This window comes from Mya arenaria, chromosome 2 (assembly GCF_026914265.1).
Source record: "Mya arenaria isolate MELC-2E11 chromosome 2, ASM2691426v1".
Classification (NCBI taxonomy): domain Eukaryota; kingdom Metazoa; phylum Mollusca; class Bivalvia; order Myida; family Myidae; genus Mya; species Mya arenaria.
The window spans coordinates 45,622,797-45,640,857 of NC_069123.1; the positions used below are offsets into that span (position 1 = coordinate 45,622,797).

The 18,061-nt window shown below is 36.9% G+C and overlaps 2 protein-coding genes across 3 annotated transcripts; one reads left to right on the forward strand and one right to left on the reverse strand.

The window, feature by feature from the left end:
- The first annotated feature begins 1,899 nt into the window (after positions 1 to 1,899).
- Positions 1,900 to 5,163, forward strand: LOC128222600 (transcription intermediary factor 1-beta-like). The gene is made up of 2 exons (XM_052931696.1): positions 1,900 to 2,001; positions 3,058 to 5,163. The coding sequence occupies exon 2, from the start codon at positions 3,319 to 3,321 to the stop codon at positions 3,763 to 3,765; it is 447 nt and encodes a 148-aa protein (XP_052787656.1). The 5' UTR covers positions 1,900 to 2,001; positions 3,058 to 3,318; the 3' UTR covers positions 3,766 to 5,163.
- A 3,585-nt stretch (positions 5,164 to 8,748) lies between these two features.
- LOC128211517 (putative RNA-binding protein Luc7-like 2) lies at positions 8,749 to 17,077 on the reverse strand. 2 transcript variants are annotated; one of them, XM_052916417.1, is made up of 10 exons: positions 16,908 to 17,047; positions 13,960 to 14,020; positions 12,500 to 12,594; positions 12,057 to 12,155; positions 11,637 to 11,747; positions 11,062 to 11,205; positions 10,602 to 10,778; positions 9,857 to 10,026; positions 9,501 to 9,599; positions 8,749 to 9,386 (listed from the first exon to the last, which is right to left on the reverse strand). In XM_052916417.1, the coding sequence occupies exons 3-10, from the start codon at positions 12,572 to 12,574 to the stop codon at positions 9,206 to 9,208; spliced, it is 1,056 nt and encodes a 351-aa protein (XP_052772377.1). In that variant the 5' UTR covers positions 12,575 to 12,594; positions 13,960 to 14,020; positions 16,908 to 17,047; the 3' UTR covers positions 8,749 to 9,205. The 2 variants fall into 2 exon arrangements, with proteins under 2 accessions (XP_052772377.1, XP_052772369.1); XM_052916409.1 differs by lacking the exon at positions 13,960 to 14,020 and having other exon boundaries at positions 16,908 to 17,077.
- Between the last annotated feature and the right edge of the window lie 984 nt (positions 17,078 to 18,061).

Sequence of the window (18,061 nt, forward strand, 5' to 3'; positions counted from 1 at the left end):
AGGGCAACATTAGGATACCTTTCAGTTAAAAAATATGCCCATCCCGGTGCAGGGTTACCTGCTTAAGCCATATTACCTATCTTTAAAGTAGATACCTCAATTTTGTATCATATGAAAGGGGACACAATATTCTTTATTTTGACATACTACATCACAGGTAAAAGTTATCAATTAATATACAACATTTTAGTGGTATATTATCAAACACATTCCATGACAAAAAAATTTGATTTGATAAAAAAATGTTGAGTTGATTTGCTTTTTTTTCAGACCACTGCCTAGTCACTTTTGCAAAGCCACAACTCATTCTGCTTTTTATTGCCTTTCTCACCTTAGTTCACGCCCAATTTCAATGTAAGCTTAAGAAATAACAATATCAATTATTTTTAAAAAATAATTAAATTAAGTGTATCACGGCCCTTTTGTTAACGAACAATATGTTCTATCCACCAAACTTCCAACTTGATTGACCGTTAAGCTATCCTGGAACTATCAGTAGCTGATTTGTGTCGGGCCATTTAAAGGTCATTTACTGCTTGAGAACTGGATAACGGTCATTATCAATTAAAGCAATGGATAGTATTACTTTCATGAAGAAATGAAAGGTCATGACCACAGAAATGTTCATTAATCTCAGCGACGAGAGAAGCCCTCTGACCAAAAACATAAATTGCGCAATTGTTATCATTACACACTGGTGTCACATGTAAACAGCTTCCTCCTTTACAATTGGAATGCTTTATAACTCACTTAGTCTTTGATTTGTATCAGAATTATTTTCCGTGAAACTAGATTTATATAATTGCAAGCAGATGGATGAAAATTTGGGGTGGGTATACCCTGAATGTAAATGGCCAGTAATATGGTAGTAATAACGTGTGGATCTACATACTATTTCTGATGCAGATATTTGGATCCTAATTCAATTTAGAAGCTACAAGCACGTACGAGGTGCACATGTAACGTTTTACCAAGTTTGATAACGGCCGGATGAAAAGGTATCTAGATAAGGAGCCCACAACTAAGCTCGCCCACCATCGTCGATTTTATAACTTTGTGCTGCCTCGAGATTGTTTCTAGTATACATAATTTCTTTGGAAAGGTTAGATTTTACGCTAAATACGTGTCTTTGCCGTTTCCGCATCACGTCATGTCACGTTAACACAGAAAATCAATATTAGGCGAGCTGTGTTGTGGTATTCGTTTTCTCGTTGCGGCACAAAACTTACATATGTTTCTTATTTTTATGCTTTGATTTTGATACACGTGTACGTATACCTGAAGTGCCACGATCGAGTATTAACTTGCACATCAGATCGCCGCTGATCGAACGTCAGTGCTCGTTGCTTTTTTACTGAAAAGGGGACACAATCAGAGCCATAATTAATATATGGTCCTTGTTGTGAATCAGGATAATGTCTCTTGCAGCGTGTGTATCCGGTCTCATTTGTATATCTTGAACAGTTTTTGAGTTAATTAAATGGTTCGCATGAAGACAACAAGAACGGCACCAGGGCTTCAAAACACAATACGAGCCAACAAATAACTGCTTATACAAATAATGCTCGTGCTCATATTAAAACAATATGTTAATTTGAATAAAATTTGAAACAGAAAACCAAGATCGTATTCAATCTGGCTTTTTGTTTACAATTTAAATCAAATAGGTCCTTGTATTGGTGAGAGCATGCAATTCATTATCAGGTAGTTGGGAACTTGTAAAAGAAATTTGGCAAATTCGTGTTTTGTAACACGTTTATCAATTTGAGAAAATCTCTATTGCTGACATGAAAATGACTCAATCGAAACAACTCGGCCATCTCCGGCAAGCTTCCAGATAGACATATCTGTTTGATACTAGCCGAGGTGTTCCGATTTGAAAATGACTTAGGTTATCTAGGTCCAATTATCTGGCGCGTTGTCAAAAACAAGTTATTTTTAATATAGTCAAGTTAGATATGTCAGGATTACTGTCGATAACCCGAATTTGTCGAGTCCACTGTAAGTATTTTCGTTGTTCGAGACTTTTGAGTATTGTTTTCAATAATAACATACTTTGCCAATGTGTTTTCTTCACATTGCTTTGGTTTCCAGTCATAGCCAGTATTTACTGAGGGAGGCAGGGAGCTACTAAGATTACTTTGATGTTACAAGCATATAGTCATATGTCTTGTACTAAACAGTGTTTTTTTTCTTTCTTTCAGACCCTGCATTGTACATGGATTATCGTTAAAAAATAGGCTAATGAACGAGGGAGGGAGGGAGGTACTAAGATTACTTTGATGTTACAAGCATATAGTCATATGTCTTGTACTAAACAGTGTTTTGTTTTCTTTCAGACTCTGCTTTGTACAAGGATTATCGTTTAAAAATAGGCTAATGAACGAGGGAGGGAGGGAGGGAGGGAGGGAGTAAGGTACTAAGATTACTTTGATGTTACAAGCATATAGTCATATGTTTTGTACTAAACAGTGTTTTTTTTCTTTCAGACCCTGCTTTGTACATGGATTATCGTTAAAAAATAGGCTAATGAACGAAAGAGGGAGGGAGGGAGGGAGGTACTAAGATTACTTTGATGTTACAAGCATATAGTCATATGTCTTGTACTAAACAGTGTGTTTTTTTTCTTTCAGACCCTGCTTTGTACATGGATTATCGTTAAAAAATAGGCTAATGAACGAAGAAGGGAGGGAGGGAGGTACTAAGATTACTTTGATGTTACAAGCATATAGTCATATGTTTTGTACTAAACAGTGTTTTTTTTTCTTTCAGACCCTGCTTTGTACATGGATTATCGTTAAAAAATAGACTAATGAACGAAGGAGGAAGGGAGGGAGGGAGGTACTAAGATTACTTTGATGTTACAAGCATATAGTCATATGTCTTGTACTAAACAGTGTTTTTTTTTCTTTCAGACCCTGCTTTGTACATGGATTATCGTTAAAAAATAGACTAATGAACGAAGGAGGGAGGGAGGGAGGGAGGTATTAAGATTACTTTGATGTTACAAGCATATAGTCATATGTCTTGTACTAGACAGTGTTTTTTTTCTTTCAGACCCTGCTTTGTACATGGATTATCGTTAAAAAATAGGCTAATGAACGGAAAGTGTTAATGCCTTTAGTGCTTAAACAATGTAGTAATGGAGAAAACTGAACTCACGTTGTCGAGGTATTTTTGATATGTATATTCTTAATGATCGTTAAAATCGATATAAGTTAAATACGTCCATACAAAGTCGTTAAATCATTCTCACGGATAACACAATCTTAACCTCAGTTCAACATTAAACAACATTCATTTCGCAAGTTTATAAGCATGGCTTCTTCTAAGGAAATGTGCGAGACATGTCTATTTGATACAAAGAATAATGAAGCGACGCTATTTTGTGTGGATTGCAATGAACCACTTTGCGAGGGTTGTGGGGCCGTCCATCGAAAGCAGCGCCTTAGTCGCCACCACAAGGTGTTTGATATCGGCAATGCACCACCAGCAGAAGTGTTGGCTACACTGAAGGAGCTCACGGCCTGCCCAAACCACGCGACCGAAGAGGTGGAGTATGTGTGTCGCGAGCACGACCAGCTTTGCTGCAGCAAGTGCGCAAACACCGTACACCGCAAGTGTGACCATTTAGAAACAATTGCAGACCTTATGGATAAACCGAACGCCAGCGATACTAAACCCATCGTTGTACTCGGACAGTTTGAAGACTTCGCAAAGAAAATGAAAGAGCACGAAGATAAGCATAAAAAAGCCATCGAATAGACTGCTTCAGAGACTGATACCACACTAAAGCAAACACAAGCAAAACTTAAGGAGACATTGCAGAGGCTGAACGTCAAGATAAACAATGAAAAGGAACTACAGCATCATAATCTTACGATGCATTCCGAAAACCAGGATCTCGCTATACAGATGTTTAAAAGTAAAGTCGAAGAAGAAAAGAAAAAGATTGAATCTGTTTCAAAACACGGCCAGCCCGTTCATAATTTTCTGTTGGGCAGGGAAATGAAAAAAAACTACCTTGGTTGCACTAAAAGAGGGCGCATCCGCAATCAAAGAAAGTGCAAGTCAGCATGTGCTTGCTTGCACAATACCTACATCTTTAGATGACCTTGCAAGACAGATTGGCTTGTGTTTACAGATGGATATGTGCGCACTACCGGTTTGTGAAGTTAGCGTTCCGTCCATGTCTAACACATTATCATTAGATCCAGTCGAAATTGATACAGTTAAATTGCGTGAAAATCAATTGAAATCATTTTCGAAAATGTTTCCTAACGCAGGCATGATACGTCGGCACTGTTCACTTGTTTGGATGAATGGCCTTATGTTAATACTGGATGAAAGACCGAGTGAAATACGAGTGGTAACCTGACCTGAAAAGCGCATTAATCGCATTCCAATACCTGAAATTAACCCAGAGTGTAACACATATACTGCGACTGGGGAATTTGCCTGTATTTCTGATCTGAATGGAGCAGAGTTTGTCTACTGTAATTCACGATTCCTAAAAATATTTGTGATGAACGCAAAAGAAAAGTTCGTTCAGAGGCAAATAAAAATTCAGGTCAATATCCATCTGTTTTGTCGAGATAAGGAAAGTGGGTGCATTGTTGCTCTTTCCAAATGCCCTGCCACTGTCATGCTGTTGTCCACTGACGGGAAAACGGTAGCCAACCTACCGGAAGGACATTCCCTCAATAAATATATAAACAATGCAGACAGCATGGAGTATGCAAGTGGAATGGTGTACCTTATATGTTCTTCCCAAAACCAAGTAGTCAGTTTCAGCATGAACGGCTCACTAAGGTACACATACACGCACCAGAATTTACGTCGTCCTGGAAATGCCGTGATTGGACCCTATAATACGTTGTTTGTTGCCAACAGAGGCGGAAACTCCATTCATGCCGTTGATGCAGAAGGGAAACAGGTTAGACAACTCCTACAGGGAAAGATAAATGCACCGTGTGCAGTGGCACTTGACAATCGCATGGAACACATGGCTGTTTTGCAAGAAGATTACACCATAAAAAAAAATATTTAAGTTCCAATAGATCAAAAATGGTTTGCATGCACAACTTACTAAGACATTTATTTGTAGCGTGTTTATATACATATTCGTATCAACTGATTGAATAAAGCAATTGTTTACTCGTGTTTGTAAAATTTATCAATTCAAGTATACCAGATGAGCATTTCTCGACAAGTTTTCCACACGTTCGTGTTTTTATAACTCGTGTGAGCATGAGCATGAAATTCTCGTGGTTCGATGTTATGATCGAGGCCATGGTTTGATGTTATGTTCGAGGCTATGGTTCGAGGTCATGTTTGAGGCCATGCTACGATTTTATGTTCGAGGCCATGGTTCGAGGTCATGTTCGTGGCCATGTTACGATTTTATGTTCGAGACCATGGTTCGATGTCATGTTCGAGGCCATGGTAAGATGTTATGTTCGAGGCCATGGTTTGATGTTATGTTCGAGGCCATGGCTCGAGGTCATGTTCGAGGTCATGTTACGATTTTATGTTCGAGGCCATGGTTCGAGGTCATGTTCGAGGCCATGTTACGATTTTATGTTCGAGGCCATGGTTCGATGTCATGTTCGAGGCCATGGTACGATGTTATGTTCGAGGCCATGGTTCGAGGTCATAATACGATGTTGTTACGATGTTATGTTCGAGTCCATTGTTCGAGGTCATGTTCGAGGCCATGGTTCGATGTCATGTTTGAGGCCATGGTACGATGTTATGTTCGAGGTTATGGTCGAGGCCATGGAACGATATTTTGTCGAGGCCATGGTTCGGTGTTATGTTCGAGGCCATGATACGATTTTATGTTCGAGGCCATGGTTCGAGGTCATGTTCGATTCCAAGTTGCGATTTTATGTTCGAGGTCATGGTTCGATTACATGTTTGAGGCCATGGTACGATGCTATGTTTAAGGCAATGGTACGATGTTATGTTCGAGGCCATGGTTCCAGGTCATGTTCGAGGCCATGGTACGAAGTTATGTTCGAGGCCATGGTACGATGTTATGTTCGAGACCATGGTTCTATGTCATGTTCGAGGCCATGGTTCTATGTCATGTTCGAGGCCATGGTACGATATTATGTTCGTGGCCAAGGTTCGAGGTCCTTTTCGACATCATGGTACAATGTCTTTGAAGCTAAGGAGACAAGCCCAATCGAGCAAAGATCCTTTTAGTGGCACATGGTAAAGTCATTAAACGTGAAACACACAACGTTTCAAACAAACAAGGACAGGAAGTAATTTTATTTAAAAAAAGCTGGGTTACCGCCTTTAACTCGAGTGGTCAGCATGAACAGCAGTTATTGGGTTTAAAACATTATCATAATCGCATTTTAGTTCAATTGAAATTCTGACCCCAATTTCTCGAAAATAGTTTAACAAGCTTAAGTATATTATTTTATTTAGTCAAATTAATTGCTCAAACTTGATTCTAATAAAACCTAAGTTTCTTGAATAATCATGAAGATCAGTCTTAGAAAAATCAATAGTATGCCCATAAACCGTCCAAGATTGCACGAAAAATCTTACGGCATGCGTTAAATTATGTTATATGTTGACAATAACAGGGTCATATTTCAAACCTATTGAAGCAATCAAGCTGGTTTATGAACAAGACAATCACGAATTCGCTACCGCATTGCAACACACACAATTTAAATATTAGAGGTGCAACTGTAGGATCAGTTTGAAGTTAGGTTTATGCCCATTCCTGTGCATGGTTACCTGTTTAGGCGTTTACATGTAATACCTATATTTAAAGAAGATACATAGCAAAATTTTGCATCATGATTATTGGGGCAAAATAACATTTTGCATCACATAATTTATTTTTACGTAATACATCACAGGTAAATGATATTATTTTAAATACAACGTAACGGTAGTATAAGTAAATTGCAATAAATTGGAGTTTTTATCAGGAATTTTATCCAAATTTTAGATTATTATGTTGCAATAGACTCTAAAACCGTATCTCAGATGTTCTTTAAAACACTACCTATTCTGGTCTATCAATCGTATCTCAGATGTTCTTTAAAACACTACCTATTCTGGTCTATCAATCGTATCTCAGATGTTCTTTAAAACACTACCTATTCTGGTCTATCAATCGTATCTCAGATGTTCTTTAAAACACTAACTATTCTGGTCTATCAATCATCTTGTTTCGACCATAACTCAGTCATTTTATTCAACACGATAAGTGAGATACGGTTTTGAAGTACAGGTATCAAAGACCTTCCATGTCAAATTTGATTGAATTCGGTCCAAACATAAGGTAATTTAATTGCTTTTAATATTTTTAATAACAAACGTCAACTTCCTAGAAAATGAGCTTTTTGCATATCAATAGCCCATTTTACATTTTAACGCCCATTTCACTCTGGTCCACGCCAAATTTCAAATTTAGTATATATTAGTTGAAAATTGAATGGAATAATTAGTCAGGGCCACGTCATGTCAGGTCCAGTCAATGTCACGTGAAGTCTGCAAATCTATGTAAGGCAAGCTGTGTTCCGGTATTCGTTTCTCGGTGCGGCACAACTGAAATGCTCCTTATTGTAATGCTATGGTTTTGATACCCCAGTACGTATACCTGAAGTGCCACGAGTATTAACTTGCACATCAGATCGCCACACATAGAACATCAACGCTCGTTGTTTCTTTTACACTGAAAAGGGGACATAACTCAACAATTGATAGTCAGAATTAATGACCTTGTTGTGAATCAGCATAATGTCTCTCGCAACATGTGGATCCGGTTTCATTTGAATACCTTGAACAGATTTTGAGTAATGGCCAAGGTTTAACGTTTTGCAAGAAGACGACCATGATACCAAGTCTTCAAAACACAATACGAGCCAACACCGTGATAACTGCTTGTGCAAATGATGTTCATGATCGCAACAATATTCGATTTTACATTTAATATTTGAAAAAGTCCAGATTGAATTTTATTTGGCCTTTTGTTAAAAATTTATATCAAAACTATCCCCGTGTCGGTGAGCATGCAATTCGATATCAAGTAGTTGGGTATTAGTTATACCAATTGACCTTACGATAGGATTTGATTGACAGGTCCGATCAGTCCTGAGAGTTCGCTCCCTTGATTTCAGGGGGCGTGGCTTCGTTGCCGCTGTCGTAAGGCCAAAAAGCCTCTTATTTGTAATAACCAACAACCTGATAATGCACCAGTCAGTTGTAACCACGCCCCCCCCCCCAGGTCCGGTGGTATACCGGGGAAATGGGCCGTGTTTTTACCTTCCAGGTGGCCCCGCAGTGCCGGGTGATTGCGGTGGTTTTGTGTTCGCAAAAATATAGCGGGGATTAGGCCTAAGCTAAGGTCCCATGGGTGCGGGGCATGTTCGTCCCCACAGGGCGGGGATTTTACCCGAGGTTACAACTCACTGGTGCATAACAATGACTTTTGTTGCAACGTGTTTTCACATCCCCGTGAACAATAAACGTATTTATTAAAATGTTGGCTACCTCGTTATGAATAATTATAATTTGTTTACATGCAACTTGAAACTTCTGCTTCATGCCAGCCTCCAAAAGCATCAACCACTTGGTTCTGGTATACCAGATAGTACGAGAGGTTATAGGTTCAAATATCCAAATAAGGTACTTTTTATTTGTCTATGCTATTGCATACGTTGGCTTTAAGAAGCATCAGTGATTTTAACAGGAAGCACAAAACGAAAGCGGTACATGTTATGTCCAAATGTTTATTTTCAAAACTCAGAAAACCATTATGGTGCTAGCACAATGATGTCCTAGGTTACAGCACTGTTAAAACACTGTAGATAAAACCTGACTTTACAGTTCCACTAAAAGAAATGAGTGAAATAAATATTTACATGTCCTTAAAATGAATCCAATGATAAGCCATATCTGAAAACAATGAATACTAAAAACTCATGTCATACCGCAAGCATTCCAGAGGGGCAGGTTTTGAACAAAACAGAGACACAAGTTAATATAAAGTTGAGTCAAATGTGAATTATTTACAACAAAATGTAAGATAAACACCCGTGGAATTCAAATTTAGTCAAGACATGAATATTATTAACACTAGTTTATACATACAAGTTTTGTTACTGATTTATTTACAAGAAACTATACAATACAAATCTAGTCATGTATTCATGTCAATATACACCCTGTCCATTCACATGTCCTCAATAGCAGGGTAGCCCGGGCTCGACTTGTCCGACCCGTTCTCCACACCTTCTGCCTTCTCTTTCTTGGATCTAGAGGATGACCGAGATCGCCTGCGAGACTTCTTGTGACGGGAATGACTCCTTGACCTGGATCTGCGCTTACGTGACCTAGACCTTGAACGGGAACGTCTGCAAACAGATCAGAGAGGAATACCTCATCTTCGTGTCGAAAGAATGAATCATCTGTATCAAAGCAATGAACTTAAAATGAAAACAAAAAGATGTGCTTGTAAGTGAAGCTACCTTGATCTTTTAGTTGACCTTGATCTTGACTTCCTGGAGCGTGACCTGGACCTCCTACGTGACTTCTTCCTTGAGTGGCGAGACCTAGACCCTGATCTCCTGTAATACATACAACCATGGTAATACACAGCAAGTGTGGTATATGACTAGAATGTTTTAGAGCATCATGTTTCCTTAACAAAATCTTAAACCAAGTGTTCAGGTTAAAAGGGATTATACCCTATTGTAATTTAACTGCTGTTGTTTATACCTATATTGGATAAACAGATGAGCAATCAGCCTTTCATGTGCATAATTCTTGGAGTGCGAGTAAGATCATGTCATGCTGTAATCTGTACTATTCCTACTAGCCGTACCTTTCCCTGGACCGTGAGCGTCTCTTGCGTGACCGGCTCCCACTGCGAGACCGTCTTCTACTGCGACTCCTGCTGCGTTCCTTATCCTCCTTCCCACGATCGTCGTCCCTTCGCTGTCGTAGCTTCTCCCTCTCTTCCCCTCTCTGACGGATGCGGTCTGCATGGGTTGCCTACAGGAATAGACACTTGCATCATGTTTATAAACTCTATACACAGTTTCTCAACTTTAAATTGTTACACCTAGTTAAAGTTTTAATTTATTTCTTAATTTTGTACAGTTTTGAATACAAAGTAGAAGAAAAGTCTTGCAAAGAAGAGATATCAATTTCTTTTTGTGAAGTTTTCTCAGATTTTATGACCATACACACAAATAAAATGTTACATGCAAAAACATGGTATGGTTTGAAGTTTAAACGTGTACGCCTTTAAATACCTAATATAACATGTGTATAGAACAGGATTGCAATGATATATCAATGCATAGTTCTCAATAGGTTTGGGTTAAACCTCAAACAGTTAACAACCACTATTTCTACTTAAAATTAACTTTATTTCTGATTTTTTAAAGGCTAATTACCATTTTAACCATAAATTTTTATTAACAAACAATAAATATTAATACCTTGTTCATTTAAGACATTCATTTTTGAAATTTTCCCACAGTTTGATGTAAACCTTTATATTAAAATGAAGTTCCCCTATGTTTAACACCTCATTTATGGCCCTACTATGTAAAGAATCTTACCTTAAGTTCTGCTAGTTTGTCCCTGATGGTGATAAAGCCAAGGTGAAGTTTCCCTCCAAAATGGTCCGCCAATCTTCTGTCATTGTCATGGATACCCAGGTACGCAGAGCAAATCTCACATACACGCAACTTCTGCTGCTGGTAGCTAGAAGCCGGCATTGAGTTCTTGTAATCATGCTGTAAAATATTTTTGTTTCGCTAAATACAAGACCAATGTCATCATTATTTATTGTTTAATTCAATGAAGACATTAAATAATATTTAAATACATGTACTTCACTTACAAAATACCATTTGAACAAGCTTCAAGAAATTACTATACTAAGGTAAGTGATTTATGGGAGCAAGAATCACACATTAAAATCATATTTAAAGCAAAAAGTAACAAAGCTTGGAAAACGGATTCAGTCAACACCTTCGAGGGCATACTTCAAACACATGATAAATATGTGACACTTACCTCTGAGAGAGCCTTTTTCTTCTTGAGTTCCTCAACCTCATTCATGAGTTTCATGGATTCCTCAACGTTTCCCTCCGCTCCGAGGGCCTCTGCCCTGGCCAGCTTGGTCCCAATATCCTCTCCCAGCCCATGAATTGACTCAGCCTGGTAACGTAACATCATCACAAATTATTTTTGCCTTACACAACATTACAGTATGCAGCGCAAAAAAATATGCCACAGAATTTAAAGGGAAGGTTACAAGGTATGACACATGTTGTATGAGGCATCTGCCAGTTAATAGACATTTTGGTCTTCATACTATGATTTTTGTGTACCAGTACGGCATGCTTAAGGAAGGTTCATAAGTTACATTTTCCACTGCTAGCTACTGAGGTTGTTTGAGATATACTGTCAACACTTCGCTGTTTCATATTTCAGGAAAGTTATATTTTTCCCAATTGTTAAAATGTAAACTGCAATATGTGACTGCCTTAAACCATTTGGATAGCATCATTTAGGTAACAGGTGAATTGTATCCATGGGGAAAATGTTTTCATCAGAAAGTGGTCCATTATTGAAACATGTGCCCATACCTTGGAGTTAGCCTCCTCACTGAGCTCCTCCTGTGTCTCTTTGAGGCGCCGTTTGTACAGCTCCGTCTTGCGGTCACACTCGTTGATGAAGCTCTGCAGATGCTCCATGGCCTGAAGCAACACACAAACAATAGTGCTGACAATTACAGATTTGAACTCGCAATAACATGAGCCAGCTGGTTCCAACAGATATTAACAACAAATCCTATACAATTAGACTTGAAATGTTCAAATGTTTGGCAAGGTGTTACCTGTCATTGTTTTTTTATAAGATTATAGTACATAATTTGATAGGAACAAAAATTCAACTTACAACTATAAAAACTAAGCTGATACATGATCAGAATCTAAGTCTTCATGAACATATGTTATATATATATTCACCACACACCCTACAGATCAATTTTAAAAGCTCCTTACGTCAATGTCGTAGAAGTAGTCCTTTTTCTTTGATGCGGTCTCAAAGTCTGCTCTCAATGCTACATCATGATACTTCGGGCAGTCTCCCAGGTCCATCCTCTACAAATGATGAAGGAATAAGGTACAAGGTTTATCAAAGAATATCTTTTAATTCATGAATGCGAGTAGCACAGCAGAACAATGACACACAGCAACAGAGTGATGCTGAGGTAGTGTGTATTTTTATTTTACCATTAAAATGCAACAACAATGGCATTCATTATCAAGATACAAAATATATCAGACAAATCTTGAAGCCAGTATATGTACTAGAGACTAAGCATTCATGAGGCCTTTCTGGATCAGAGACCCGCCCTTCTGGACTACATGCAGATACCTACCTTTTTGAACTAAAGACCTATCTATTTGGACTAGAGATCTATCTATCTGGACTGGAGACCTACCGTGCTTGACAAAATGTCATGTGGACAGCAGCTCAGCAGAAAACTCTTACATACTCTTGGGTCATCAAACTTCATCTGGCACCGAGACGCATCACCTTAAAATATTCAATGACCAACTTGTACAATAAAATGTCCATAACAGATCCAAGGAGTGTTTTTCCTGACAGGTTGTACATTGTAAACTTATAACCATAATTTACCGTAACATGTATGAAGGTTTATTTTTTCACAAAAAGAAATTCATAAAAACATTTGTAGAAGGCAAATATCTTCACTTTTTGTTAAAGGAATGTTAAGAATGTGGTTATACTAGACCATTTCTTGATTATTCTATGACTTTCTTGCTACATGTACCTAACAATGAATGTGTAAGAAGAAATATATTATCCAGTAGGCAATTGATCCAGACTTTTCTTGCCTCTACAAATGTGTATATAAATGGCACAAAATATAGGTCAGGACTCCAAAAAATGCTGTAATTTTGTATAAAACAACATGTACACAACTTGCATCACTATATGTCTGTACATACCACCTGCAACAACCTGAAACACAATATCTAAACAGCAATATTAACTCTCAGCATCATTATACGTACACATTCCAGCTGACACACCGCATTCACATCCTTAGAACTGGAACAAAAGGTTTTGCTGTGCTCAATGGACAATACTTTTAAATGTATCTATACGTACACTAGCAGGTGGCCTTCATACTTCTCGAGAATTGGATGAGAAAACCCCGAAACATTTTAGGAATTTGAACTCGTTTATATTTTAATCTAAAATTATTCACTATTTACTGTTTCTTAAAAGAAAGATTGTGTCTATGTAGCAAGTCGTCTTATACGTACACATATTGCCCTTCTGTCATGCGAGCTAACATCAATTTCCCTAATTATACAAGTACGTACCAAAACTGCGATTCCCCCTTCATCCAGATATTTCTTCTGACTGATTCCCATTTATATACATGTACATTCAGTGCTTATTTCATTTTATACTAGTCCCATTAAACTTAAAATCTAAGAGAGAAAGATAAATGCAATAAATCTATCTATAGAGCAATCATACACACTGTGATCAGAGCTCCTTGTCTTTATGACTTTTTCAAACAAATGCTCCTGAAAATAGAGTCCCCAGTACAAACAGAATCAATAGGGGGAGAGTGTGCTAGTTCAAATAATCATCATTACCGTTTATTCATTATGTTATCTGTAGAAAACATGTGTCGATGGAATATAAGTTAAAGAGGACAGTGAGCACAAACTAAGTTACATGTATAATTTGTGCACAGGAAATCAACTGTTTGGACCATATTTAACTTTGTTATTCTTTTTAGTTTTATTTTCAATGACGAACAGCCAAATCAAAGATGTGAGAACAAGGATTTCCTGTGCATAATCTAAAATGATTCATAAATAAATTTATCCTGCAAAACATTTATTATTTTTGACTCACAGCTCCAACTGACGCCAACTGCCTTTCATTATATCTCGAAAACGCTGCATAGGACAAGGCCCTTGAAAAGTAAATCACAGAAAAATGTCATTCTTTGATTACTCCGTAGATATTTTATGGATGGAGGAAAAAAATTATTACCATTAAACTGATTCTCAACACCAATATCGGAGAGATGGTCATCACTACAATTGACTAATGTGAAACACCCATACTTTTATGGAAAGGTTTTTATATAGATATAGAATTAAATGTCTGTCAACATAAAGACCTGAGTGTTCAATGCCAACTAAAATTCAAAAACGGTAAAGATGAAACCAAAAACATTGAAATTAATTTTTGATCATCTCCAGCTTTCATGAAATATCTTTAAAGAATGTTTACTCCTTGACCAGAAAATATAAAGGCAGAAATTCCAACTTAGATTATTAGGCTTATCTTTTTATTTGATCATTTTATTTATTTAAACTGGAACCAAATAAAATGGCTATTTACATGTTGTAAAATTAAAGAAGAAAAACAAATGTTGAATTGAATAGTATGTTGAAGTGTAGTTCTTAATCTCTCGTTCAAACTCCCATGTTCTACATAACTGCATTTATTAAATTACCAGGGTTCCTATTTGGACTCACTTGCAAAATAGGCAATTTCAAGATTGGAATTGAATCTCATTATATCTAAAATAACACACTTTTGTTATCCACCTGGGCTACTCAACTTTCAGATACATTAATGAGATTTAATAAGTTGCACGCACACTGGTAAAGGACATGATGAAACAGTTCCATTTGTTGTTGACATTAGTATGAACTGTAAATTAAACATGCATGAAAACCCCAGAACATGTGTGAAATTGCACTTTCCCAAGATCAATCATTACATTTCAAAACAATTATTCATACATTTACATTGATGTATTTTGTGTTGACTGCATCCAGATTTGCAATCAGAATCATGAGAGTATAACATGCCTGTTCTCTTCTAAAATGCCAGACTAAGGAACATGTGTGAGTATTAGAATGAATTATGTCAAACTGAATTACTTTTGTGGACATAAAAGCAAACTAATAGACTTTTATTTCCTGATTATGACAGGGCTTGAATTTAACTTTTTTTGATACTCGCAAATTTTTGCGAGTGCTTAAATTTTCAACTTGCAAAACCAGACATTCACTCGCATTTTTTAAGGCAAACCTTTGTGTTAGCTAGGAAATGGTATATATTGTATGAAAAACAATGGTTTAAGGTATAGTGTAATTGTTTTAATGAATGATCATGTAATTTTGGCTTCTTTTTTTGGAACTTATTGATCATTGCCATCAGCGGTCAGCGATTTTAAAATCAACACGCGTAAAAGAACTTATCTTTTTGCTTGTCATCATTATACAGACTGTGTCTCGATACCATTATCGCCAAAAACAGCTGCCAAAAGTTTAAAAGAAAGACCAGTCTACAAAAATACATAGTAACAAGTACCTGCCACATATTAACGAGTACCTGCCTGTGCGCATAACGTTAATCTACGTCATCAGTTCCTGTGTGATTATCAGAAAACGGAAGTAGGCATTTCTAAAATTAGTTTTATATCTTTTGTGCAGGAATTGATCACCGATTATGTTCATATCTATTTCAAGGATTGCATATTTTCTGCAAATTTTGAACTCGCAAATTTTAGCGAGTGTCTTTAAATTCAACTCGCATTTTCCCATTTGAGAGCAAGCTTAGTTACTGTCAACATTCATATGCAACTGTCGTTTCTAGTTAAATTCTATACCTATGAACACCCAGTTCTTAATGTTTTAAGACATATGAATCTCATTAATTACTTCCAGCTGACTAAAACTTCCAGCTGACTATAAAGGTTTCATAACAAGAGACAATTGCTCTTTAAATAATTGGCATTCTATGTGGAGGGAATTGGCCAAGTACAATATAATTAAATTGAAAGAATTATAAATTTAAGATAAGTTGAAAGAATTATAAATTTAAGTTAAGTCAAACATAAAATTTAAATCTTTTTTAATTTTAAAATGAGGTTGAAAAAAGATAAATCTATGCTCCCTAAAGCATAATCCTTTTCAGCCAGAAATAACCGCAGTGATATAACAAGGCCAACCTTCAAAAATTACACCAATCCAAATTAGACATCAAGTTTGATGGCAAGTGGTTTTACAAAGTCAAACTTAGAGCAGCCACTGGAAATAGATTTTGCCAATTCAAGGGTCATAACTCTGGAGTTACTTCAGGCATCATAACTGGTTATTAAAAATGAACAAAACAATCCCCATATACATTCTGATTCGAAATATGCATATTGCACAAGACTGACTAAAGGTAATTTTTATAGTTAAAGGGCCATAACTCTCCAGCAACTAAAGGAATATGAATGTTTATCAAACTTGTCCATACCCATTCTGTCCAAAAAAAATTATCACGTTATTGTAGACAAGACAAATTTGTGGTAATTTCTTATATTAAAGGGTGTTAACTTTCTTGTGATTTCAGTGATATGGCTGGTACTCAAAATTGTCTGAGACATTATGCCAATTAACATTCTGAATAAATTTGGTGACGATTGGACAAAGGCTCCTCAAGTTATTGAGCAAATAAGACCAATTTTAGGTAGTTTCTACAGTTAAAGGGAATTACTCTTGAGTGACTTGACAATATCAAGGTTATCAAGCTTGTCAGAGATGTTATTCCAAGACAAATTCTGTGATGATTGGACAAAAGCTTCCCAAGTCGTTGAGCGGACACATACTGGATGCCACCAGCCCACCACAGGGTAAACTTTAAAATGTTTCGTTTATTATAAAACCACCGTATCAAAAATAAAGAACAATGACGTATATTTTGTATAAGCAAAACCTGCTAATGCGAATTCATGTCTGGTACGAAATATATTTAGTACGAATGCGGCAAAATCATAAGGCGGTAATATATCTTACCATCTCGACTAGTTCCCATCAACTCGTCGAGCATAGCTCGAACCTGGTCATGGGCCGACATTTCGCGTAACGCTTCAATCAAACTTTGCCCAGCAAAGCTTTGATTTGGAGTATTTACTCGACAGAAAACCAAATCTACGTCGTTCAAGATGGCCGTCCAGAGATAGAGACAAAACGTCTACTGGCCTTATCAGTGAGGAATTTAGACTGGTACCCTAATTCCCTTTTCCAAGTTATTAGATATTTTTGTAGGACAAGTAAATTAGGGTACTTATCTATGAGGAACGATGCCCTTATAAAAGGTAGCATTCAAAATTATTGTATAAATACTCACATTTCGTTTTGTAAAACGAATAGAATAAAGATGATTTATACTCCCACTCAGGCAAGGCAAATCCTCGAGCTTCGCATTATCTTCAGTATAGTCTGAAATTGACATCTACAGCCAAAAACAAGAACTGATATCTTCATTGATCGAAAGCACCAAGGTCGATCAATCAGCCTCCGAGGTTGCAAAAATATATGGTTAATGGGCATAATTTCAGCTTGATAATTTCTTATAATGTATATCACTTCCTGGATTCAAAACAAAACTTAAAATGAATTTTCCATTCCTTTTTTTTAATTTGAACTTGAATTACCCTACGTACATCATTTAAAAAAATTGATACACATTATTGACCACTTTAAGGACCCCGTTGGAAATAAGTGCTTGTACTTTCACGGGTTATCATTGACCGCAAGGTCTAAAGAAATACATGCATACATACATACACTTTGTCAACAAATATAATCAAACTGTACTGAAATAGCCACACCCAGTGGCGGTTCTACCGAGGGGCACAGAGGGCCCGTCCACTCCTAGCGGGCCGGCAAGTAATGTTTTTTGGGCACATCTTTATTGATTTAACTGTACAAATAAGTTGTTTTGTCACAATTAAAATTTTATATAAGCATTTGAGCAAATAAACAATTGAACCTGATTATCGAGTATAATAATTATATAGTATACGACACGAAAAAGTCTCTTGAAAATGACATCGGGGTCCGAACATTCGATAATGAAATATCGGGGCCGCAATTTACACAGACAGCTGATCAAAAGTAGACAAATATGGCTGTAGTTATGCATGTAAGTTTACTGTTTTCAGAAT